At 42.7% G+C, this 26,357-nt stretch overlaps 1 protein-coding gene across 1 annotated transcript in view; it reads left to right on the top strand.

Annotated features, from left to right (window-relative positions):
• Positions 1-5,070, top strand: part of ACBD3 (acyl-CoA binding domain containing 3) — a 38,100-nt gene extending 33,030 nt beyond the window's left edge. The window contains exon 8 of the mRNA XM_061382400.1: positions 2,947-5,070. Coding sequence (XP_061238384.1) covers positions 2,947-3,158 — 212 coding nt within the window. The 3' untranslated portion in view covers positions 3,159-5,070. The remainder of the gene's footprint in view (positions 1-2,946) is intronic.
• Positions 5,071-26,357: the final 21,287 nt, after the last annotated feature.

The following is a 26,357-nucleotide window of genomic DNA, read 5'->3' as shown; positions in this document are numbered from 1 at the left end:
TTCAGGTGACTTACAAATGAACTGCATATTGAAGAGTGTAGGTAATCACAGAGACTACACTGGGATAAGTTTAAAGAGGTAGTTGTTGAAGGTACATGGAGGGAGGCTAAAAGTTGAGTCCGCTTTTGATAGACAAGCTGAATCTTGGTGATTCGGTTATATCACCAAGATACTCTGAGCCCCTTCAGGTCGTGTATGGCAACACACACACATGGGCCAGTGTCGTTTAGGAGCTGCTTTCTCTTCTAGCATTTAGTTTTCAGCAGTCTTTATTCTGAGTACCACCAGCAAGGGAAAGCACTGCACGTAAATACTGCTGACTGAACCAGACCAAAAAAATGTCAAAGTAGGGAGGAAAAAAAAAAACTAGAGAGACCTGAGTTTGCAGGGCAGGTGCCACTTCTGTTGCCTCAGGTGCCCCTCAGCAGCATCAGGACAGGAACTAAGCCCTTTACTAGTCTTTCTGATGCACACGGGGACTCATTACAGTTAGGTGACTTGCACATACTTGGGAAGGGAAGTTTTTAGTATATGCAAATTGCTGTTTTTTTAAAGAGCTTTGTGAATAATAAGAGAATTCTCTATTAAGTGGGTTCAAGTAATCTATTTCTCCTGGTTTGTAAGGTTGAGAGCTTTTAAAGCAGGATACTTCATAGTCTGACCCCTCAGCTGATTATCATTGTGTTATTGCTGTTGGGAAGAGCACTGATCAAAATGGCTGGGGTTCAGTGCCTCACTCAAGGTGAGAAGCTACACGTCTTTGACCTTTGCACTAATGTATGATAGCCTCAAATGGAAAATGGCATTACCTGTCATGATCACCTGTAACAAGATTTGCAACTAAAACTGACCCACTGAAGCCTCTGCACTGATAATATAACAACGGTGAGGGGAGTTCCTCGGTGGCCTAGTGGTTAGGAATCTGGGCTTTCATTGCTATGGCCCAGGTTCAGTCCCTGGCCAGGGAACTGAGAATCCCACAAGCCACACGGCATAGCCACCTCCACCCCCCACCCCCCACCCCCCCAAAAAAAGAAGTAACAGCAGTGAAGATTTAACTCAGAATGGTTTTATTTGCCATGTGTCTCCCTATGGAGGCTGCTGTGCCTCCAGGCCTTGTCCACATTGTGTATTTTGTTTTATGTGGGGTCCTTTCAGCTTGGTTTAAGATGGAAGCAAAGTCCAGTTCTTTTGTTCATTGTTTTAGTTTTTCTCCATTAGGTCTTGAAAGACAGAGGAGTTTGTTTGAGGAAAACATGATGGGTAATCCATCCTTCTGCTGTAATTCTCCACTTGATTGTTTCTAGGTCCCAAGTCTTTGCTTAGATTGAAGAAAGATGCATCTTTCATCTATCCTAATAACCTTTAATTTTGTAGATTTTTGAGCAAAATTTGGATTTTGAATTAATGGGCCCAATAATCTATTTCATGGATATCCTTATGGGCAATAGTGTGTACTTAGAATGACTTGTATCTCTCATTTGCAAATGAAGTACATTTAATTTTAAGTAGTATTGCTATGATAAAACAAATCTGATTTGGGCCTATTTGTCATCTACTATTGTTGAATAAACTTTTTATTTTAGAATAGCTTTAGATTACAGAAGTATAGGCAAGAGATAGTACAAAGAGTTCAGAAACCCAGTTTTTCCCTATTGTTAACATCTTACCTTGTCCCATGGTATATTCATCTTAGCTAATGAACCAGTATTGATATATTATTAACTAAAGTCCATATTTCTTCAGATTTCCTTAGTTTTTCTGAATCTTCCAGGATCCCATCCAGGATGCCGCATTGTAGTAACAAGTCTCCTTAAGCTCCTCTCAGCTGAGAGTTTCTTAGACCTTCCTGGTTTAAATTCCTAATAGTGGCCATTGACAATCATCACATAATTGACTCATGTGCCTATAATTCATTCTGCCATGTTGCCAACCTGAAAGTCTTTTAAAATCTATGCTGAATATTCCCTTGATCTGTTTTCCTTGAGGGACTTCCCTGGTGGCTCAGTAGTAACAAATCTGCCTGTCAGTGCAGGAGATGCAGGTTCAACCCTGGGTCAGGAAGATCCCCTGGAGGAGAAAATGGCAACCCACTCCAGTAGTCCTGCCTGGGAAATCCCACGGACAGAGGAGCGTGGCAGGCTACAGTCCATGGGGTCTCAAAAGAGACTAAAAACAACAACAGTTTTCCTTGAGGCTGTTTATATTACTATATTAAACTAAGACTTTTCAACTGGTTCATAAGTTCTCATTCCTACAGGTTTCTACAGGTATTTTTTCCTAACCTCATACCATTACAGTTCAAAAAACTATTAACCTGGGGCAAACCTAGAATCAAAGCCCATTTTTTGCCACTGGGATCATCCCTGGGTTACACAGACCTAGTGAAAGTGATTGAATTTTCAGAGTGTCTCTGAATGTCTACCTCTTTTCTGTGTCTTTCTGATTTTATTTAAGAAAACAAAATAACATCCTCTCTCTTTGTACTTAAGATCAATAGAAAATAATAGTCCTCAAGCTCCCTTCTCCCCATTCCTAAAACAAGAGAGGACTTCCATATTGTTGGGAAGAAGAGGGTCACAGCAGCATTTTCTGTGGTCTTACTCAGATGACTGATGCCCTACCTGTTGGGAGGAGTTAGGAACTGAGTGGATGTGGAAGGGGAACAGTGGTTCAAGTACAGAGTGAGGAAGGCTGCTGATTGCTGCCGCCACCAGATGCTTGCCGCTAGGCTCCCAGGGCCCAGAAAGTGCTGTGCTTGGTACATAGCAGCTGCTCAGATACAAGAAGGAATCAATACACATTCACATGCACATAAGTTGTAAGAATGGATTGAGAGAATTCCTAATGAGCAATTTCTCAAAGGTTGGAGTTTAAAATGCCTGCGGCAGACGTGTGGTTTTCCTGAATCTCTTCACTCTGACGTGTCTCTGTTTTCTTTCACAGAGAACATCAGTTCTGAAGAGAAGGCCAAAAAGAATGCCAACAAGCCCCTGCTGGATGAGATTGTGCCTGTGTACCGGCGGGACTGTCATGAGGAGGTGTATGCCGGCAGCCACCAATATCCAGGGAGAGGAGTCTACCTCCTCAAGTTTGACAACTCCTACTCTTTGTGGAGGTCAAAATCAGTCTACTACAGAGTCTATTATACTAGATAAAGATGTTACAGAGTCTGGAGTCTAGGGTTGAGCGGAAGATGGCATTTAATTTGGAAATTTCTTTGACTTTCGTGGAGCATTGCAGTCAGTGTTTACCCTATTGATTTTGGTCTGATGGTTTGGGACTCTTGCTGGGAATCAGGATTTCCTTGAAACTCTTGAGCATTAGTACTTTGGGGTTAAAGGGACTCCTTAGACTCATCCAGCCCTTCGGTGCTGACCAGCAGAGTCATGAGTGGATGCTGATGTTACCCGAGCTGCGTGTTAAATCTTTTAAAGTCTCCAAAATAAAACAGCTCAACATTGACCCCACCTGGCTGACGGTCAGTCCACTGCTGCCTGCTCTGTGTGTTCTGAGCCCATGGTTACTTTACAGTGCGCTCTGATTTGAAGTCCTGTGATAGTCTACATGAGGCACATCTTACTTTCATCGAAGGTCACCATTTTTGAAACTTACAATGTCACAGATTATAATAGAAAAGAAATTGCCTCAATTTGATCTTATTCTGAATGACCCAGATTGTTTTGCTTTGGGTATGGCTGTTTAGTTCAGAGCTATGTTACAGATAATTATTTTCTGAATAATGTTAATATAGAATGTTCAAACCTAGTTGATAATTGAAGTATCAAGACACATAAAACACTGAAAACATCCATCTTAGCAAGCCTCCACAAACCCTTGGCCCTTTTCTCCTCATCTGGTATTTATACTACCAGTAGCAAAGCAAAAAAGTAATTCATTTTTGTCTTGATTTAGCTTTATAGAGCATCTCAAATTGAAACTGTTTTCTACACAAGCATATAGTTAGGGATTTTGTAAACAAATTGACACCTACTGAATTAAAATATATAAGGTCATTTAAATATAATTCAGTGTATGGTGAATAACATTGCACTAATATGGAAATCACTGCCAGAGATAATCCATTTTCTTTTGATTTGATATTACTTAGGCACATATCCTACATGATCCCAGTTGGGAATTACTTAATAGAAAGAATTGGAAATGCATATGGCCATGCTTAAATATAGCTTTAATCTGTATTATGTCTTCATTGATGGAAGGAGGTACATCTTTGTTTTCCTTACTGGAAACAAATATGGATTAATTGCCTCAAATTTGTGTAAGTGATTGACTAGTCTAGAGATTCTTGTTTTCAGAAGGATGGTATAGATAGAAAATTACAAAGATGGCATTATACACACAATGTTATTATATGTTGTTACTGAGATACTTAGATTTTTAAAATTTTTGATCATAAATCACTTCTTGTAGGAGGGTTTGTTTCCATTGATTAGCTGCAGTGTATACAGTTCACTGCATAAGGGGCTGTTTGGTTTTTTGTGTGCTGCATTTTTTTTCTGTTTTTTAATACCTGGTTTTGTACATATCTAACTCTGTTCTCTTTTGGTTATTCGGAAACTGGATTATTTTCTCCTAAGCAGTGCTTAATTTGTGTTTTTTTAATTTCGATTCAGTAGTCCCAGCTAATAGGTGTTCATTCTGTTACACTCAGAAGGTTTGCCACATTGTCCATCAGCTGTCGTGTATATGGTATAGAAACCATGGGGTTAGGCACCTCCTGGCATTTTTTTTTTTTAATGAGAAAATACTGTATTTAAAATGTAAAATAAACTTTTAAAAAGCAGGCACTAATATATATTTCTTCCAGCCTTTGATTACAGATTTGTCCTTGCACATGTTAAGATGAATTATTCTCTAAAAATATTGTTCCTGGGAGCAGTGTATGTTACTTCACATAGCAGCAATTCCTGTCACATGTTCATGTCAGAACATTTTTGGTTTTAAACTTTTTTTATTGCCTTTGGCTGTTGAATAGAATATTACAAGTGCGATTTCCAAAAGATCTTGAAAATAATATATTTAATCAATTAAAATGTTTATCTGTAACTTGTTGATGTTTCATTAATATAGTTATTCTCTGAAGCATTAGTTCTGTATTTCATCATTTGGGTAGGAGGAAAAGAAATGTTTTAAATGGCCTGTTTTAAAAAGTTAAACAATAACAAACTATTGTTGACTGATTATTTTGTTTCTGCTGTGGATTACCGTAGTTTGTTAAAATAGGTTAACAGTTTTTCAGACTTTTTTTTTTTTTTGAACGTGTCCTGTAGCTTGTGAAAGTGTTAGTTGCTTAGTCGTATCCGACTCTTTGTGACTCCATGGACTGTAACCCATGAGGCTTCTCTGTCCGTGGTTTTCTCCAGGCAAGAACACTGGAGCAGGTTGCATCCTATCCCAGAGATCGAACCCAGGTCTCCTGCACTGCCTCCAGAATCTTCACCATCTGAGCCACTAGGGAATCCTCAGATTTCTTGATGGAAGGGAAGACAACTGACTTTTATTTAAAATGACTTACCATATTTCCCCTGTCAAACTGTTGGTATAGCATATTCCTTGAAGACGGAATACGCTACTTTAAAATGTCTCCTGAGGTGCAGCACCTGGGGAAGCAGCAGTGTGAGGCATGCCACAGTCAGTGTGATGTGAAATGCCACAAACTGTTCTTAAAATGACCCCACTGAAATGTCAGGAGACTTGGACATTAAATTTTTTTCCCCTTTGGGAAGTTCCGAGAGGCTCAATGAGATTATCAGCTTTTTTTTCCCCATGTAGTTTGTTGCTACCATGCCGGCAGATCATGGAACAGTTAGAGAATTGTTGATACGTGAGCACATCTTGGAAACCATGCTACAGAGCCTTGACCATAAAAATGTCTTTGAATCAATATTGGACTTCCATCTCCATACATTTGCCTAGGGTTCTTCAGCTTTCTTAATGAAAGTTTTTTAAGACCAAGTTGATTATTACTTCAACACCTTGGAGTGTATTACATTTTTCAGATGCTTATTATGTTACCTGATTTGTTCTATAATTAAAGATGGAGGCACTGACTCTATTTTTATTAGTTGACATGCCACTTGTAAGATGTGAATTGATTAGGGTACTTAATTTTGTACCGGAAAACTAAGTGGATGACATTTCCAGAACTGACATTGGCATTTGGACTCAGGCAGTCCAAACGTAGGTAAAGTATAAACAGCAGTTACTCATCTGTGATGAAAGCTTGTGTGTGGTGGCTCAGTTCAACCCTGCAGTGAACTGGTGACTTGTCTGTTTCTGAAAAGAGCAAGTACAAATTCGGTTACGGTTGCTGATTTTTTTAAACCTTTCTGACACATCTGTACAATTAACAACAGTTTTTACCCTTTTCTAAGATCATTAATATGACAGATAACATGACTTTTTTGAAGGGGGAACATGGCAAAATGGCAAAAACAGAAATGTAAACATGTTTCCAAAAGGTCTACACTTTGCAGCTTGTTTTTTCAGGTTGTGTTTGGAGAGTTTCCTGTTGGTTAGTGTGGGTCTCCCGTGTTCTCTCAACCTGCCGTGTGTGCTATGGAGTGACTCTGGCCGTTGTTTGTTAGTGAACGTTTTTCAGTTACTTCTAACTTTTTATTATAAATGATGTTCCAGTGAACACTCTTTTATATGTCCTCTGCAAATGTGCATGACTTTTTCAAGAGTAGATTCCAAGTAGTGGAATTGGCTGGATAAATTCTGTGCATTTTTAATTTTAATAGACCCTACCAATGGTGCTTCCAAGTGGTTGACTACTTTCCCCCCTAGTACACTAAGGTTGGTAATGTATGAGAATACTGCTTTTTTCTCTTTTATCAGACTTAATTTTGGTTAATCTGATGGGGGAAAGCTGAAATTTTGTGTATTTCCCAGTTAACTAGTAAGATTAAACATCTATTTTTATTGCTTATATGTATTTCCTCTTCTATAAATTGCCTGTTTATGTCCTTTACCCATTTTCAGCTGGGTAATTTTATATTGATTTATTAGCATTTAAAAATACAGTTTATATACTGATCGTACATTATATCTAAGTGTTTTCTCTCAGTGTATTGCTGGTTTGTTAATTTTGTTTGGTGTTTTTTGTGTGTGTATGTGTCTGGCTGTAGATGTTATAAACTATGTTGTCAGTTTTATTGAGTTTTTTCCTTTGTTTTGGTTATTTCCATATATATATGAGTTTGTTTCTAAATTCTGTTCCATTTATTTGGCCATTTGTGTGCTAATACTATACTATAGTTTTAAAATACATTTTGATACATGGTAAATCTCCTCTGTTCTTTTGATACTTTTTCTTGGCTATTTTTGTACCTTTCTTCCATATGAATTTAATCTTTAGGTGGTTGTATTTCATGAAAAAATCTTATTGGGGATTTACATTGGAATACTTCATTAATTTCTAGATTAATTGGTGGAGACTCAGCCACTGATTTGTTAATGTTTTTAGATGGCCTTTCTAAGACAGTTCTTTGTTCTTAAATGGTAACTTCAAGAGAAGAAATGGAAGGTGCAACCCTTAAGTTGTCTTTCCTGCCATTATTAATTAGAATACTGGCTAATCTGGGACAACAGAGACTCAAAAATAAAGTAGTTCAAGAAAGATAGTTTGCGATCTCAAACAGGCCAGAGAAGGCAAATGTTGCAGGGCAAGTGGGCTCCAGCATTCCCAGAGCCCCAGATTCTTACAATGTTACTGCTCCATTATCCTGAGTGAGGGTCTTGAGTCTTGTTTTTGTGTGCATGGTTGACTCATGCTTGCAGGGATCACATTCCTGATTCAATCAGGGCAGGGGGGTGGGACTCATGTCTAATTTGAAGGGGAAAACCCTTATTTCATGGATCATTTTCCGTTAGTTACATGGCCTCCTCTAGCTACAGTGTCTCTTGCTGGGCACTCTTGTCTGTGGCTATTAGGAAAAGGAAATGGATTCTAGTGGACAGTTAGCAGACTTGAATTTATCAGGTGAGTTTTAAAATAACTTTCATTGATTTTTTCCCCCCATTATAAAAGCCATACCCATTTATTATAGAAGATTTAGACAGTATGCATAGAGGAAAAGAGTAAAACTTTAAACCTACAACTAGGAAATGATAGTTATCATTTGGGAATTTTCCTTCCGATCTTTTTTTCTCATTTTCAATTATGATACAATTCTAGTGTACATTAAAGTATAGAACATAATATGAGCACTCATGTACCCACAACCCCCTTTGGTGACATGTGCCCTTTTACCGTATTTGCTTCAGATCTTGCCAAAGTAATAAAACATGAATGAAAGAGTTGAGCCCTGTGTACCTTCCCTGATTACCATTCCTCTTTCTTGCTCCCAAAGATAATCGTTATTCTAATTTTGGTGTTTATCATTCCATATGACTTTTATAATAATTGTGTGTTGCCAAAAAAGTTTGGTTGCCAAAATAGTTTGCTTTTGCAGAATGCTTTTGATTTTATATAAAATGATATCATTTAATAGTTTTTTCTGATTTGCATTTTTTTTAGTGATCAGCTTCATACAGCTCTATGCTGAGAGTAATTAATCATGTGGGTACTGTATAACACCATGGAGTCATTCTCCTGCTTTTGGATTTTTAGGGTTGTTCTCAGGTTTCCACTACTGTAAATGTTCTTGTATGTGTCTGTCTGTACTCATATGCAACAGTTTCATGTGTATATATCAAGAAATAGAATTAAGTCTTAAGCTGTATGGATCTGCAACTATTCTAGATGGTGTGGAATCATTCTTCAAATGATTGTGTCGATTTACATTCCCAAAAGCAATATACAAAGGTGCCTTTGTTCCACATCTGTAGTGACAATTGTCAGATTTTGGTATTTTACCAATTGGATGGAGGTAAAACTAAAACCTTATGTGTGGTTTAACTGCATGTCCTTAATAACCAGTGAGGATAAGCATCTCTTTATGTTACTGGCCATTTATGAAGTGCATATTTATATCCCTTATCTTGTGCTTTTTTCTTGATTTGTAAGAGTACTTTAAATATTCTGGATCCTACCGTTTATTTTTGGTCATTTGCAACCAAATAACTGATGCCAGACCTCAGATTGTCTTTTTACTCTATAATGTCTTTTACTATTTAGAAATTTTTACTTTAAATTTATTAAACTTTCACAGTTTGTGTTTTCCATATCCACTTTAAGAAGTTTTCCTCAGCCCAGAGGATATAAAGATGCTCTTCTTTAAAATGTGTTTTGTGTCTCAAGTACACATGAAATTTATTTTTGGGGTGAGGTAGGAGTTACTACTTTATTTTTCTATAGGGATAACTAAGATTATTCCACTATCTTTCACAGACTAGTTACCCTGTGTGAATTTTTATATTTATTTATTTATATCAGTCTTGTACATAGAGATGAAACATAGTATGTATTCATACTGTAAGTGTGTTTGGGGACTTTTCTCTATTCTTTGGTTTTTGGTCTACTCTTATACAAGTCTAAATATCTGGGAGAGTGAAGGTCCCATCTCCCCTTAATCTTCAAAATTGTTTTGATTAGCTTTGTACTTTGCTTTTCCATGTTAACTTTCTTTTTCTCTTAGTTTTTTTTTAATATTAATGCATTTACATGGTTCAAAATACAAAGGGTACAGCAATACATAGGTACAAGCTTATATAAAAAACAGCTTCTACCCTGTCGCCAGCCACTCACCTTGCTCTCTGACGGCAAGCAATATTACAGATTTCATTTGTGTTATGTAAAACCAAGTAAATAAGTACATATTTATAAATTCTCCCCTACTGTATATACTCGACAGCTTTTCAACTTAAAATTTTACTTTCGTAATCTTCTGTCAATACCTAATAGCCTGGCTGCTTCACGGTTCTCAGTCTCCACTGAGCCATAGGCAGAGGTCAGAATGCTGTTTTAAAGTGTAATTAAAAGCACTGGTTGTCAACAACAAAAAATACATAATAGCTTTACTCTTTTTTATAAATATATAAGTCATTGGATAGACCAATGCATTTTTAAGTGTGTGATTCAGTGATGCTTAGAGTGTGCAACCAGTGCCTCTAAAAGTTTTCCATCTGCCCAGAAGAACACCCATAGCTGTTAAAAATGAGCCTATTCTCTGCTCCTCCCATCCCTTGGCTTGACAACCACTAATCCATTCTGTCTCTATGGATTTGCCTGGTAGATATTTCATATATAAGGAATCATACAATATGTGATTCTTTGTGTCTTTCACAAAGCGTGTTTTCAAGGTTCATCTGAGTTACATTTATGGGATGTATCAGTACTTCGTATGTTTTTTGTGGCTGAATGCTAATCCATTGTATGGATATACCACAGTTTATCTCTTCACTTGCTGATGGACCTTCTGGCTGTTGTGAATAGTGTTGTTACGAACATTTGTGAACAGGTATTTATTTGAATATTTATTTTTGGTTCTTTTGGGTATGTAGGAGTAGAATGGCTGCATCACATGCGAATGTTATGTTTAGCTTCTTAAGGCACTGCCACATTTGTTTCCTGCAGTGGCAGTACCATTTTACATTCCGTCAACAACACGTGAGGGTTCTGTTTCTCCACAACCCCTCTTTTCTTTTTTCTTTAAGGCCATCGTAGTGGATGTGAAGTGGTATCTCATTGTGGTTTTGAAATTTGTATTCTATTAATGACCAGTGATGTTGGTTATCTTTTTCAAGTACTTATTAGCCGTTTCTGTATCTTCTTTGGAGAAAGGTTGTTTCAGGTCCATCGCCCTTTTTTTTTTTTTCTTTTTTAAAGTCTTTATTGAATTTGTTACAGTATTGCTTCTACTTTCTGGTTTTGGTTTTTGGCCATGAGGCATGTGCGATCTTAGCTCCCTGACTGGGGATGGAACCCACAGCCCCTGCATTGGAAGGCGAAATCTTAACCACTGGACCACCAGGGAAGTCCCTCCATTGCCCGTTTTTAAATTGAGTTGTCTTTTGTGTCTGAGTTTGAAGAGTTTGTTCTGAATCCTGGATATTAAACCCTTATTCGATTTTTAAATATTCTCCCCTGTTCTCGAAGTTGTCTTTTCACATTCTTGTTAATGTCCCTTGGACACACAGACTTTTGTCACTTTTTATGAAGTCTGGTTTATCTGATTCTTTTGTTGCTTGTGCTTTTGGTATCAAATACAGGGATCTACTTCCAAATCCAGGGTCATGAAATATATCTGTATGTTTGCTTCTAATGTGCTGTGCTTAGTCACTCAGTCGTGTCTGACTCTTTGTGACCCCATAGACTGTAGCCCACCAGGCTCCTCTGTCCATGGGGTTTTCCAGGTAGGAATACTGGAGTGGGTTACCATGCCCTCCTCAGCGGATCTTCCCAACCCAGGAATCAAACCCAGGTCTCCCACATTGCAGGTGGGTTTTTTACCATCTGAGCCAACAGGGAAGCCCTTGCTTTTAATAATTTGATAGTTTTATATTTAAGACCTGTTTTTTAAAGTTATTTGGCTGTATCGAGTCTCGGTTGCGACACACGCTATCTTCGTTGCAGTGTGCTGGCTAGTTGCAGGCTTAGTAGACTTAGTTCCCTGACCAGGGATTGAACCTCTGTCCCCTGCAGTGGAACTACTGGACAGACCACCAGGGAAGCCCCTCGAGTTAATTTTTACATATAAAGTTAGATAAGGGGGGGTCCAGCTTTGTTCTTTAGTATGTGGTTGTCCCAGCACCATTTCTTGAAGAGACTGCTCTTTCTCCATTGAATAGCTTTGGAATCCTTGTTGAAAATCCTTGTTGAAGTCATAGATGTTTCAGTTTATTTTTGGCCTCTCAGTGAATGGGTTGTATAATTTCACTAGTATAAGATATTTAGTTTTCTAGTCTTTGCCATTAGAATTTGTCAGTTTTAACAAAACTACCAGACTGCTTTTCAAAGTAGCTTTACCATTTTGCGTTCCCACCAACACTAAGATTTCTAGTAGCTTCATATCCTCACCAGCACTTTGTCAGTTTGGCCATTTAATAGGTAGTCCCTCATTGTGGTTTTCATTTGCAGTTCAGTATATGTTGAGCATCTGTTCATGTGCTTATTTGCCATCCATGGCTATCATTTGATGAAATATTAGTTCACACTTTTTGCCCCTTTTCTGGCTTTTTTCTTAATGTTTACTTGTAAGAGTTCCTTATATTTCAGGATGCAGCCCTTTTACAGGAATGGGTTTTGCACATATTTTCTCCAAGTGTTTGACTTGTCTTTTCATTTTCTTAACAGTGCCTTTTGATGAGCTGGCATTTTAATATAATGAAGTTCAGTTATCAACTTTTTTCTTTCATGATTTATGGTTTCTGGCCCAACTCAAGATTTTCCTGCTATATTTTCTTTGGAAGTTTTATAGTTTAGGTTTTACATTTTAACTTTATGATCAATTTCAAGTTGGTTTTTGTACATAATGTGAGGTTATAGTTTTTGTTTTGTTTTTGCACATAAATGTCCACTTATTGTTTCCTCTTTTGAATTGTTTTGGCATCTTTGTCAAAAATCAGTTGACCCCCAAAAAAATTAGTTGACCACATCCAGGTTTCTCCACTGAAGGTAGAGCATTCCTCCCGAGACATTTCATAAGCTGAAGTGTATAAAAGTAAAGCAGTTACATTAGGACATACCTTGCCAACAGCTGTACAAAATAAATCAAGATAAAGCTGAGATGCTCAGCTATGATAACTTGAAGTGAGATGCTGAGTGCAGTTCCCAAGGAAGGAGGTCGGCAGTTCCACTCTGACTGCTCGGGGTGCACACTAAACACTCAACACCCTGCAGAACATGCCTTTTAAAAGGAGCGGTAAGAGTGAGACATCTTTCTTGACTCCATCTTAAAGAGAAGAGATTTAGTCTTTAACCATTTAAGATTATGATAGCCATAGGTTTTTCTTTATCAAGTTGAGAAAGTCCTCTTCTGTTGGTTTGCTGAGAACTTATGTTGAATATTGCCAAATGTGTTTCTTCATCTATGGAGATGAGCTGTACATGAATTTTCTTTATTGGCCTGTTGATACAGTGAATTATATTGATTGCTTTTTGAATATTGAACCAACTCTGCTGCATTTTCAGGAAAAACTCTACTTGGTAATGATCTTTTTAATATATTGCTGGATTCAATTTGCTAAAATTATTTCTATGTTTATGAGGAATATTGAAAAGTAGCTTTGTTTTCTGATGATACTGTTGTCTGGTTTTGGTATCAAGAGTAATACAGGTCTCCTAAAATGAGTTGGGAAGTATACGCTCGTCTGTTTTCTGGAAGAGTGTGTGAGGGTTGTTGTTATTTCTTCCTTAAATGTTAGTGGAATTCTCCAGAGAAGCTATCTTGGCCTTGAATTTTCTTTCTTCTTTTTTATAACTGTGAACTTAATTTCTTTGATTATGAGAGCTAATTCAGGTTCTCTTTCTTTCTTTTTTTTTTTTTTTTTTTTTTTGAGAGTTTATTTTCCTTTTACTAATCAGATTAGTTCTGGGGATGTTGTACACCAAATCCTCAAATGTTACAATTCAGGTCTGAGACACTTTATCTGGAAGAGGAGTAAATCCCGGGCTCATATTTGCTCTTTCTCCATACTGTCATATTTTAATTACAGCCTTAAACTTTTATTTATTTTTTTTAATATATTTTTAAAATTTTATTTTATTTTTAAACTTTACATAATTGTATTAGTTTTGCCAAATATCAAAATGAATCCACCACAGGTATACATGTGTTCCCCATCCTGAACCCTCCTCCCTCCTCCCTCCCCATACCATCCCTCTGGGTCGTCCCAGTGCACTAGCCCCAAGCATCCAGTATCATGCATCGAACCTGGACTGGCATCTCGTTTCATACATGATATTTTACATGTTTCAAAGCCATTCTCCCAAATCTTCCCACCCTCTCCCTCTCCCACAGAGTCCATAAGACTGTTCTATACATCAGTGTCTCTTTTGCTGTCTCGTACACAGGGTTATTGTTACCATCTTTCTAAATTCCATATATATGCGTTAGTATACTGTATTGGTGTTTTTCCTTCTGGCTTACTTCACTCTGTATAATAGGCTCCAGTTTCATCCACCTCATTAGAACTGATTCAAATGTATTCTTTTTAATGGAGTGAGCTTTAGCTTTCAGGCTTCCCTGGTGGCTCCTTCCAAGCAGGAGATGTGGGTTTGATCCCTGGTTCAAGAAGATCCTCTAGAGAAGAAAATGACAACCCACTCCAGTATTCTTGCCTATTAAATCCCATGGGCAGAGGAGCGTGGCAGGACAGTCCATGGGATCTCAAAAGAGTCTGACACGACAGCAACTAAACAACCAACAATGAGTTTTAGTAGTTTGATACTTCGAAGGAATTTGCCCCATTTTACCAAACTGTCATTGCTTGGCATAAATTTATTAGTAATATTTCCTGGTGTTCACTTAATGTCTCAGGATCTGTCTTTTTAAAGAATCAGCTATTGGTTTCATTGATTTTTTTTTTTAATGTAATTGATTTTACCTCTTACTATTACTTCTTTCCTTTGGCTTGTTTTGGGTTTAGTTTGTTTCCGCACATAACCCCTCAATTTCATAAGGTAGCTTAGTTTTGTTTTTTTAAAGCCTAGGTTTTTCAGTTGGAGATCTTTATCTAATCATTTGAAGCTATGAGTTTTCCTCTAAATGTTGCTTTATCTACATTCTATAAATTTGATATATTGAGAGAATTTTTTGCATTTATTTAAAATATTTTCTCATTTCCTTTGTGATGTCTTCTTTGATACATAAGTTATTTTAAAGTGCTTTGTTTCATTTCCTGATACTTGGGAATTTCCCAGATGTTTTCTATTGCTGATTTCTAATTAATTCTGTGTAGCCAAAGAACATATTTTGTATATTTCAAACCTTTTTATTGAGACTTGTTTTAGATCCCAGAATAATCTCTCTTGGTAGATATTCCATGTTCACTTAAATAGAATGTGTCTTCTACTGTTGTCGGGTAGAATGTTTTGTAAATGTCAAGCAGGTCTAGTAGCTTGGTAGTGGTGGTAAAGTTTAGTCGCTAAGTCGTATCCGACTCTTTCACGACCCCATGGACTGTAGCCCTCCAGGCTCCTCCGTCCATGGGATTGATTTCCCAGGCAAGAATACTGGAGTGGGTTGACATTTCCTTCTCCATGATAGTGGTGTTAAGGTCTTCTCTATCCTCACTGATTTTATGTACACTTGATCTATCAGTTACCAGCAAAGGAGTGTTGAAGCCTTTAACTAAATTCTGAGTTTGTCTATTTTGAATCCCTTTTTTTTTTTTTTTTAATCAATTTTTAGATTATGTATTTTGAAGCTCTATTTTTGGGTATCCACATTTATGATTGTTATGTCTGGATAAATTTAGATTGATTGACCTCTTTTTTAATTATGCATGTCTTCATGCCTAAGTTACATTCCTTGTCCTAAAGTCTATTTCATCTGGTATTGGTACTACCACTTACGCTTTCTTCTAATGTGTACAGAATATATCTTACTCCATGTTTTTACTTTTAACCTATGTCTTTATATTTAAAGTGGGTTTCTTGTTGATAGCGTATAGATGGATTTTTTTTAATCCAGTCTGATCATTTGCTCTTAATGGTAGTGTTCAGGCAATTTACATTTAATTCTTGATGGTAGAGTTACATTTACATCTATAATCTTGCTATTTTGTCTTTGTTGGGTCTATTCTTTGGATGATTTTCCCTCTCTTTTACTGCCTTTTTGGGAATTCTCATGTTGACTCAGTCATTCATATTTAGCTTTTTTGGTTTATTTAGTATTTGTGCTAGGGTTCATAACATATGTCTTTAGTATATCACAGTCTACTTTCATCTGTATTATACCCTTTATGTACAGTGTAAAAACATCACAGCAGTATACTTCACGTCCTCCCTAGTGGCTTTGGAACAGCTTTTTGCCTGGGCTGTGGAGGAAAGGTTTCCTTCGAAGGAGGCGGGTTTCCATATCTGTTCCCCACAGAGCTGTCGGTCCTTAATGGCATGCCTGTGCCGCCAGGGGTGGCTCTCTTGCTCTGTACCTTTGGAGACCCAGCCTAGAAAAGAGTTTGCACGTGAGTGTGAGTTCTTTTCTGGTCCTCCCTGCTGTCATAATTGATACACTCACCCACACTTGGCTTTTAAAATCTTGTTAAGTTTTAGTTTTTCTTTCTTTTCTCCGGTGGCACCCACCTTTTTCTTCCATGCTCAGCATAACTGGCATGCTCAGTACAGCCCTTATCTGCCTGGATGGGTTTCTTAACCCCTCGAATTCAGTTTATTCAGATGCTTTGTAATAGCTCTGAGATGGGCTCAAGGAAAGTTACTATTTTTCTCAATTTTAATGCATTTCTACATCTTAAGAATGGTGAATTGGGACTTGCTTGGTGGTCCAGTGGGTTAAGGCTCCGCACTGACAGTGCATGAGGTCAAGGAACTAAGATCCCACGTGTTTGCTAATGGCCAAAAAAAAAAGGAATGGTAACCAACCAGTCCATTCTGAAGGAGATCAGCCCTGGGATTTCTTGGGAAGGAATGCTGCTAAAGCTGAAACTCCAGTACTTTGGCCACCTCATGCGAAGAGTTGACTCATTGGAAAAGACTCTGATGCTGGGAGGGATTGGGGGCAGGAGGAGAAGGGGACGACAGAGGATGAGATGGCTGGATGGCATCACTGACTCGATGGACGTGAATCTGAGTGAACTCCGGGAATTGGTGATGGACAGGGAGGCCTGGCGTGCTGCAGTTCATGGGGTCGCAAAGAGTTGGACAGGACTGAGCGACTGAACTGAACTGAAACCTAGAAAATACATCGAGTCTCCCCAGACCAGGGGTTGAGCTGTGTCTCCTGCATTGATTCATATCAACTGCAGCACCAGGGAAGTTCCATATTACCCATTCTTAAGTGTACATTTCAGCGGCATTGAGTATATTCATGGGTTGTGAAACCATCACCAGTGTCCATCTCGAAATTTTTCTTGATCCCAAACTGAAACTCCATCCCCATCAAACAGTAACTCCCATTTCTTCTCTACCCCAGCCCCTGGTAATCACTGTTTTACATTCTCTGTGAATTTGACTTCTCTGTGTACTTCATATAGGTAGAATCATGCAATATTTGTTCTTTTTGTTTATGGTTTACTTCAGTTAGCATAATGTCTTCAAGGTTTACCCACGCATGTCTTCTTTGGATAAACGTCTGTTCATGTCTCTTGCCCACTTTTTAAATGGGTTGTTTGATTTTTTTGTTGCTGTGATGTAGACGTTCTTTATAATATATATTCTGGGTATCAGTTCTTTCACAGATAAAATGATATGCAAATATTTTTTCCAGTTCTTTGGGTTGGACAGGTTGATTTTTTTTTTTTTTTTCCCTCAGTTGAAGGAGTCACTTGGAAACGCAGCGCCTCCTCGGGTTTTTTGTGTTGCTCTGTTTAATAATTAATTGGGCTCCGTAGGGCCTGCCTTGGCGTCACGTGGCTTTCGTTGCAGCACCAGGGACTCTAGTTGTGACACAGGCTCCAGGGTGCGCGAGCTCGTGGTTGTGGCGTGTGGGCTTAGCTGCTCTGAGGCATGTGGGATGTTAGTTCCCCAACCAGGGATGGAACCCACATCCTCTGTATTGCAAGGCAGATTGTTAACCACTAGACCACCAGGGAAGTCCCCAGATTGATTTTCTGAAGGCTTTTGCTTTCTTACTTGCAGCATAAGCAAAATTGCTGAACCTTTTAAACAGTACAGAGGGAATAGGGAGCAATGATGTTCCCACATCCATCCACTGGGCTTCCGGATTATAATGAGAACTAGCTTCAGAGTCCAAGGTCTCGTGAGGACAAAAATTTGTCACAGCCAGTCGGTGATTATACTTTGAGCCGTGCATTCCGTAAAGCCTCTCATCTGTAGTCTCAAAGACCTTTGTTTGACTACCTACCTTCCCAGCATCTTCTGTCTGCCTTTTTTTTTTTTTTTTAAGGTCCTTTTCTCAACAGTCTGTGAGGTTTCTGCCTGTGTTGTCCCCCACAGTGATTGTCAGGGACTCCTCAGAGTTCAGCCTTTTTGAATAAGGCAACCACAACAGTAGCCTGAAGCCTCAGTTAATTGTCTCTGAGGACAGCTACCTGTCCCCAGAAACATTTCCCTGTGAAACTGGCTGTGAAAGGGGAATGGAATCTTTCTCGAAACAGATTCACTTAGCTCTTTAATATAATTAAATCCCTTAAAGAATTAAAAATCCTGTGGCAAACACTGTCTTTATGTTTCATTTATTAGTATCCTGTGAATACTGTTTCTGCCTGAGAGATTATATGCCTTTATAGCATCTTTAGGAAATCTTCGTATTATACAACAAAGCACTGAGTACACCTATAGACCGGCTACCCGTGGAGATCACAGAAAATTAAAGGGAAGATTTTGTTTCTTCTGGCCCCAAAATGGGTGTGCCGCAGATCTCTGTAATACATTCTGGCTCCGTGTACTAATTGCTAGTGTCTGAACAGGCTGCCTCCCTCTTTACTCAGTTTCCCGGTCTTTCCAAGACAGCCCCGCCCACCCACCTATCCTGTCCCGAGTGTAGGGCGCACACGTGCTAACACCATCTGTGAGGTTCACAAAATACAGCTTTTGGGGGTTGACTTGTGTATCTCAACCTGTGAAATGGGAAGCTTGGACCAGATGAACTGATCTCGGAGATGTTTTATGACAGAACCTCTTCCCCCTTGGGCAGTTCTTTCATTCTGGGAGGGGACATAGTTCCTTCTGGTGTCCGTAATACGAAGATCTCTATCCTGGCCAGAAAAGGCCCCAAATTCTGGAGACAAATTAAAAGGGAAAGTGAGTGGCTAAGGCAAGCTCCAGACTCAAAGCAACCTCAGGGAGGAGGTGGCCACACTGCTGGTGATCTGCTGCCAGTTGAGGGCAGAGCCACCAGACTGAGCCCCTGAGGCTGTTCCCAGGGTTGCTGACTCATGGAAATTTCTCAGGCTGGAAGCCTCCGAGCCCAGGGAGCCTGCAGCTATCTAGTCACTGCCTTTTAACAATACGTTAAAAACAAAAGGAAACTGTTTACCTACCTAAAAGCATAAATCGTTTGCAGTAGAGCCAAAATTAGATTTGGAGCTAACCATTCATTCACACGGAGCCCTGTTTTGATACCCTGGTTTTCTCCAGTCATTTTGCAAGAGGCCTTCCTATTATTTCACCATAAATGTAGACCTGTTGACACCACCACCCCCGCCTCTTTTTGGCTTGTGCTCCAGTTGCTTCAGGCGTGTCTCTTTGGGACCCTGTGGACTGTAGCCTGCCAGGCTCTTCCATCCGTGGGGACTTTTCTAGCAAGAATACTAGAGTGGAATGCCATGCTCTACTCTGGGGGGTGGGGGGGTCTTCCTTACCCAGGGATCAAATCCAAGTCTCCTTTGTCTCCTGCATTGATAGGCAGACTCTACCGCTGAGCCACCAGAGGAGTTTTTTGGTTTTGTTTTTTCTTGGCTAGTTTTGCTGCTTTTGGCTTTTATGGAGAATTTTCTTCCTTCCAGCTGGTTTTATTGTTAACACTCGCTCTCGTGGAACCACAGTGATACCAAAATACAGACAAGACTGCTACCTCCATAAAATGAGGGTTTGGAAGAGGAGGAGAAAAAACCCTTGATTCTGTTTCTACACTTGGGCTGGCAGATGCTTCTGGAGAGAAAGTCCTTCATCTCTGCTCTACATCACCTCACCTCTCTGCCTTGCTTCCACCTGTCCCATTCCATCCCCATCCCCCAGATCCTCCCTGCATCGTTTAGGTTCTCTTTCCTCCCTGGCCGCCCTTCCCTTCCCATGTAAGCATGTTCACGTTCCATCCTGTGTGTATATATGTATGTTTTTTATTTATTTGGCTGCAGTGCAGGATCTTCGCTCTTCAGTTCAGCATCATCAGTTGCGGCATGTGGGATCTAGTTGTGGCATGTGGGATCTAGTTCCCTGACCAGGGATCAACCTGGGCCCCCTGCTTTGGGAGCACTGGGCCACCACGGAAGTCCCACTCACTTTCCATCTTAAAAAAGGCTCACATCTCCTGAGTCCTGTTAACTTTGGCCCCATTTCCTTTCCATCTCACGCATGAGCTACTCAGGAAGCCCCCAACTTCTTGCCGCTACAGTGCTAGGCTGGCTTATGCCCTCGCCAGAGGTTACCAACAGTCTCTGTGGTTAACCATTGACACATTTCCATCCTGGACTGCTTTGCCATACTGATCCTGTTTGCAACTTCCTTCTTGAAATCCTCTGCTGCACTGGCCTCCAGCACCCTCTCCCGAGTTCCTTCTGAGCCTTTAGGGACTTTGATCTTCTCCTTAAGCTCCGCTTCTTCCCATTTGTCACCTAAAGGCCAGTGTTCCCGGGGTTCTGGCTGCACCTTTCTGCACCAGGAGGCACCTACACGATTTAGGGGCCGCCTCTTCTGTCGTCCAGGAAACAGGAGCTCCTCTGTAGTAAACAGTGGTTTAGAGAATCAGAGGAAGGAAGCCTCCTGGTTGGTCTTCAGACCCCATGGAGAGGCTATGAGGGCACAGGGGCCCTGGAAACCTGCATGGGAGATGTGGACTCATGGCTTTGCTCTCAGCTTTCTCCGATCTCACAGGACTCTGGGCAAAGTTAGTGCTGCTGCTCTGCTCTGCTCTGCCTGGCCCATGCCCCTCCCCTAGCTTCTGCCAGCTCCTGGCTTCACTGCCTAAGTAGAGTAGGGATGGACAGCTCCGTAAAAGGGGTATCATCACCAAGCAGGACTCGAATCAGACTTGGTCCACAGGAAAGGAGAGAGGTGCTGGAGGGCCTGGGGAGGGAGGGCCCTGCCGGAGGAAACGGGCAGAGAGCAGGGTGGCAACATCTCCCTCAATCTGCCCCTGACCCAGGATGCTCAAATGCCAGGGCTTGGAAGCAGCTTGGACCAGCGCCCCAACAGCACAGACCCTCCTTGAGCACCTACCCCTGCCCCTCATCTCCCCTTGCCAGATGCTGGTGATACTGGGGCATCAAGCCTAACAAGGACCCTGCTGTCAGACAGCCGACATCCTGCTGGACGCTGGACAGACAGACCAAGGAAGCAAGAAAAAAGAATGTCAGATAATGAAAGCATGATGAAGAAAGTAAAGAAGATATTGGGGCCGGGGGGGACGCGATGGGATATTGAGCAGGGGGCCACTAATCTGGCTTGGACAGAGGTGATCAAGAAGGTTTCTCTAGGGGGTTGTTTTGTCTGAGGCCTGAATGGGAAGACAGCCTGTGCAGTCAGGTTAAACTAAAGTGTGACATGGCCTGCTTTATATATGTGTTTGGCTGCACTGGGTCTTAACCACGGCACACAAGATCTTCCTTCTTTCTCGTGACACAAAGGATATTTAGTTGCTGCATGTGGGATTTAGTTCCCTGTTACCCAGTCACTCAGTCGTGTCTGACTCTTTGCAACCCCATGGACTTATAACCGACCAGGCTCCTCTGTCCATGGGATTTCCCAGGCAAGAGTACTGGAGTGGGTTGCCATTTCCTCCTCCAGGGGAGCTTTCCGACCCAGGGATCAGATCTGGATTGGCAGGCAGATTGTTTTCCGCTGAGCCATCTGGGAAGCCACAGAGTATCCGCCCCTTAAACTGAGTAGGTTTGCGGGTCTTAGTCACATGGGAGGAGGGGAGGGTAAGGTAAGTCTGGCTTGCCTTATCGGGGTTGGGGGAGGAGGGTTGGATGACATCCTTACAATGGGGCGGCTGCTCCTGCTCCTAAGGAGAGACGCCCCAGTTACACAGTGCTCTCCAGGTACCTTCTGGATTCTCCCGTGGATGTTGGAAACTTTCCCCAGATCTGCCCTCTGCCTCAATCCCCCATGTCAGCGAACTTTGTTTCCTTTTGGCCTTGTGCCTTATGGGCTCTTAGTTCCCTGACCAGGGAGTGAACCTGGCCCCTCGGCAGTGAGCAGCCCTCACCCCTGGACCATCAGGGAGTTCCCACCTCCCAAGCACTCTCGGCCAGCAGGCTCTCCCCAGGGCCAGCCCCCATTCTCCATTCGCCTCCCCACCCACTCGTCCATTCTCTGCAGAGCAGCCAGAGAGCTTTCCAAAAAGCAGATCTAATCATGTCCCAGAGGATTCTAGGTAAAAGCCAAATTATGAAGGCAGGCTAATTACAACGCTCACACCGTCGCCGCCTCCACCTCCCCATTCGCCTCCAGGACACTCCCCTAGAACTCCAGGTTATTCTGCCAGGGCTTTCCTCTGGGGACGCGTCTACTCCCTCGTGAGCTTCGGGACTCCAGAACCCTCTGTTGCCCCTGTCCTCACGTGGCCGGCTACCACAGCCCAGGCACGGGTACCACATCGGCCCTTCCTTGCCCCTCCTCTGCAGACCGGAACCCAGAATCCCATGAGCACCCTTCATCCCGATGTCTCAGGGTTCCTCCCAGAACCAGGCCTCTGTCACGGGATGAATGCCATCCCCTCCCAGGAGGGGAGGAGGCAGGACGCTAAGGAGAGAAGGGAGCAAGTCTTTTCGGAAGACCTGACAGACTTCGGAAGTTACAATGGGAATCCTGGGTGGCCTGGCTGGGGGACTGGCACCAGCAGGCGCCACCGGGCACGGCTCACTGCCAGCAGCACTCCAGTGCCCACACAGTCTCTGGCCCTCAGCCCGTGTCCACAGCCACTTTATGAGCATGAATTGGGGAGGGGGGTGACAGGGAAGGAAGGGTAGGGGTGGTTGCACCATCTCCCTGCAGCTCTCGCAGCTGCGAGATCTCTGGAGTCTGCCCCGGTGGCCGCAGGGCGGGGAGAAGATGGGTTAGTCTGTGCTCACGTGTATCTGCTCAGAAAGGTCTCCTTCTGGGTCAGGGCGGGGCCAGGGCACCCTGGGCAAGCTGGCTCACTCGAGGCCCTGGGGGCTCCCCTAGCTAGGGGTGCTTCCTGCCCCCAGGGCCCCATTCTCCCTGCCTGACTCACCTCCCGTCCCTCTCTCCCCCTCCACCATTCTCTCCCCAGCTTCCCATAGATCTTGTTGGATTTTCTGAGCTTCACTGCATGAGGGGTAGGTGAGGAGTACATACAATCCCACCAGAGGCAAGGGGTCCCTGCTGAGTGAAGTAGGATAGTTACTCAAGCCAGTAAAAGAAGTGGAAGAGGACGTCCCTGGTGGTCCAGCGGTGAGGATTCAGCGCTTACATTGCCAAGGGCCCAGGTTCAATCAGTCCCTGGTCGGGCAACTAAGATCCCACAAGCAAATCAGTGTGGCCAAAAAAAAAAAAAAAATGGAGGGAAAGACTAGGGGGAGCCTGTCCACGAATAGAGGCTACCATCTGAAGTTCACGTCCACCTGACGGAAGAATAATAATGGCTAATGCTGATGTTCATGGTTTCGCCCTAACCGTGGTGCTAAGTGCCGTAAGCCTGCTCTCACCTGCTCTCCCCATTGTACAGAGGTGAACACTGAGCCTAAAGAAGTGAAGTAGTTTTCCCAATATAGAGACCAAATACTTGCCAGGGCTGAGATTCAGATTCAGCCAAATGTAATGAAGACTGTGGCTTCTAGAGTAGACTACCTGAGGTCAAACCCTGATGCCAACCACTGTCTGTGTAAACTTGGGGGAGCTACTTAAGTCTCTGTATTTCCATTCCCTCATTTGTAAAATGGTAATTAGGACTGTTCATACCTCGGGTCCCCACTGAGGAGAGAAGTTAACACCTGAAAAGGGCTTGGCAGGGGGCCTGGTGCACGATCAGCAATCCACAAACGCGGCTAGTACTATTCACTGTCATTACCAGGCTGCAGACCAGGAATTGGCCAGCTACGGTTCTGCCGGGCCAAACGGACCTCTGGTTCAGTTGCCCTAGTCCAAACACAGAAGAAGGCCCTGCTAGATCTGCCATCTTCCTGGAGCTGGAAGATGATACACATGCCTTCTTCTTATCCAGTCACCTGCTGGGGGCGTGACTGGATGTCACTAGCTCCTCAGCTCTGGGACTAAGACTCCCCACTCTCCTGGCGGGCTCCAGAATTGCTATTTGGACTAGTATTACTGATTTTCCCTTTTACTTGGAGTTCCAATATGGTTCAGACAGTACTGAGCCTGTCTTTATGTAGAAATTTGATACTTTGTTCATCATGGATTTTTTGCTTGAGGAATTTTCTTTCTTTTTCTTTTTTTTTTTGGCTGCCACATCTTTGTTTCCCGACTAGGGATTGAACCCAAGCCCCCTGGGGTGGAAGCATGGAGTCCTGACCGCTGGACCACCAGAGAAGTCCCCCATGAGTTTTCACTTTTTATATTACATTAAAATATTTATCTTGTTTACTGACTTTGTTGGCACCCCCTTAAGTTTTATTTTTTGGATATGTGTGTGATTCTGCTGGGTCTTCATCACTGTGAACAGACTTTCTGTAGTTGTGTGTGTGACTCTGCTGGGTCTTCATCACTGTAAACAGACTCTCCGTAGTTGTGACAAGTGAGGGCTACTTTCTAGTTGCAGTCCACGAGCTTCTCATGTGGTGGCTTCTCTTGTCACAGCTCGTGGACTCCAGGGTGTGTGGTCTTCAGGAGTTGTGGCTCATAGGCTCAGTAGTTGTGGTACACGGGCCTTGCTGGCCCATGGCATTTGGAATCTTCCCAGACCAGCACATGGGATCTTAGTTCCCCAACTAGGAATTGAACCTGTGCCCCTGCCATGGAAGCACAGAGTCTTAACCACTAAACCACCAGGGAAGCCCTCGCACCCTTAAATTTTGAGCCTGGAAATTTCTTGGCAGTCTAGTGATTAAGACTCTGCACTTCCATGGCAGAGGGCACAGGTTCAATTCCGGGCCAGGGAACTAAGATCCCATGTGCTGCACAGTGTGGCCAAGAAAAAAAAAAGGGGGGGGTTTAGCCTGAGGCAAGTGCCTCACTCACCTGATCCCAGCCCTGCTCCATAGGCCGACTGATGTCCTTACAGTATGGCAGAGGGCTCCCCAGGACCAGCGATCAAAGAAGAAGCTTCAAAGCCTGTTAAGGCATAACCTTGGGAGACACTCCATCACTTCTGCCACGTCCTGTTTGTCACACAGGTCAGCCCTGTTCAGTATGGGAAGGACAGCACAGGCCCAGGAATACCAGGATACGAAAATCACAGGGCCATCCTGGAGGCTAGCTGCCATACCAGTTTCCTGCCAGGAGTTGAGGGAAGCCTCCACAGGCTGGAACCAAGTTTTCCCTTCTTTCCTTATTTCCCTCCGTTACACCCTGAGTGGTGCTGACCAGACTGGGCTACCGGGGCCCACATAGGCCCCACTCACCTGATCGCAGTTGATGGGAGAAGCACCTGACCCAATCACCCCTCCCACAGAGTTTAATTTGGGAATCAGTCCCCGTGGTGGCAGGTGTGGCCCGTGGGTGATTATTTCCAGCTGGATGGAAACATCAGCCATGAGAATCGAGAGAACTCATTCCAGGCCTCCCTCAGCTCCCACCGTCCATGAGGCCAAATGACATCCTTGCTCTGCTTTGTGCATTGTCTGGGGTTTAGAATCAGTAATAAACTCCTACTTCCTCCCAAGTGTATTTGAGTCGAGTTTCTGTCTCTTCATCACCTCTTTGTCGGTGGCCTGCTGTGGAAGATGCTGCGGGGTGGCTTCTCAGAGTCTGGCCAATGCTACCTACATCCAAATCGTGTAGGGCTCCTATTGAAAATGTCGGGGCCCTGGACCCCACTGCAGACTCGGGGAAGGGTCCGGGAACCCACAGTCTTCACGCTGCAGCCTGGGGCCTGGCCGGTACAAGGCAGCGGCTGTTTTCTACTTTTCCTCTGTTCCGGCCTGCGGCTCCCCAGGTGCTGACATAGATGGGGATGCTCACGGTGTGGAGGGCCCACGAGGGGGGTGTGGGCTCACAGAGTGGGACCAAGTAGGGTGAGGACCTGTGGACGTCCAGGCTGAGCTGCAGCCAGAATCTGAGAGGAGAGAGAGCTATCCCGGAAGGTGGCTGGGAGAGGCTTCTGACTGCACCTTGTTCTTGATGGATGGTCTTGACATGTCAACTCACAGCCTGTCTTCCCGGCTCCCCCTAAGCCCATGTCCCCCACCTCCGCCCCGTTAAAAAGAAGAGGTTGACCCAATGATTGCAGAGACCCCTTCTAGCTCTAAAACTCACGACTCTGGGAGGTGGGTGGTTTCCTTTGCAGAGGCTTGGCTGCCTTCAGGTTGCTCTCTCTGGGTTGCTTCCTGAAGGGTGGGGACCTGCACTCACCCTCCCTGGCCAAGGGCTGATCTCTACATTTGTTTGTTCACTTCGCTCCTCCCCAGGGGCTGAGGTTCCCTCTGGGAAGCAGGTGCCAAGGAGGCTG

The sequence above is a fragment of the Bos javanicus genome, chromosome 16 (genome assembly GCF_032452875.1).
Source record: "Bos javanicus breed banteng chromosome 16, ARS-OSU_banteng_1.0, whole genome shotgun sequence".
Lineage (NCBI taxonomy): Eukaryota > Metazoa > Chordata > Mammalia > Artiodactyla > Bovidae > Bos > Bos javanicus.
This window is presented reverse-complemented; position numbering and strand designations above follow the sequence as displayed.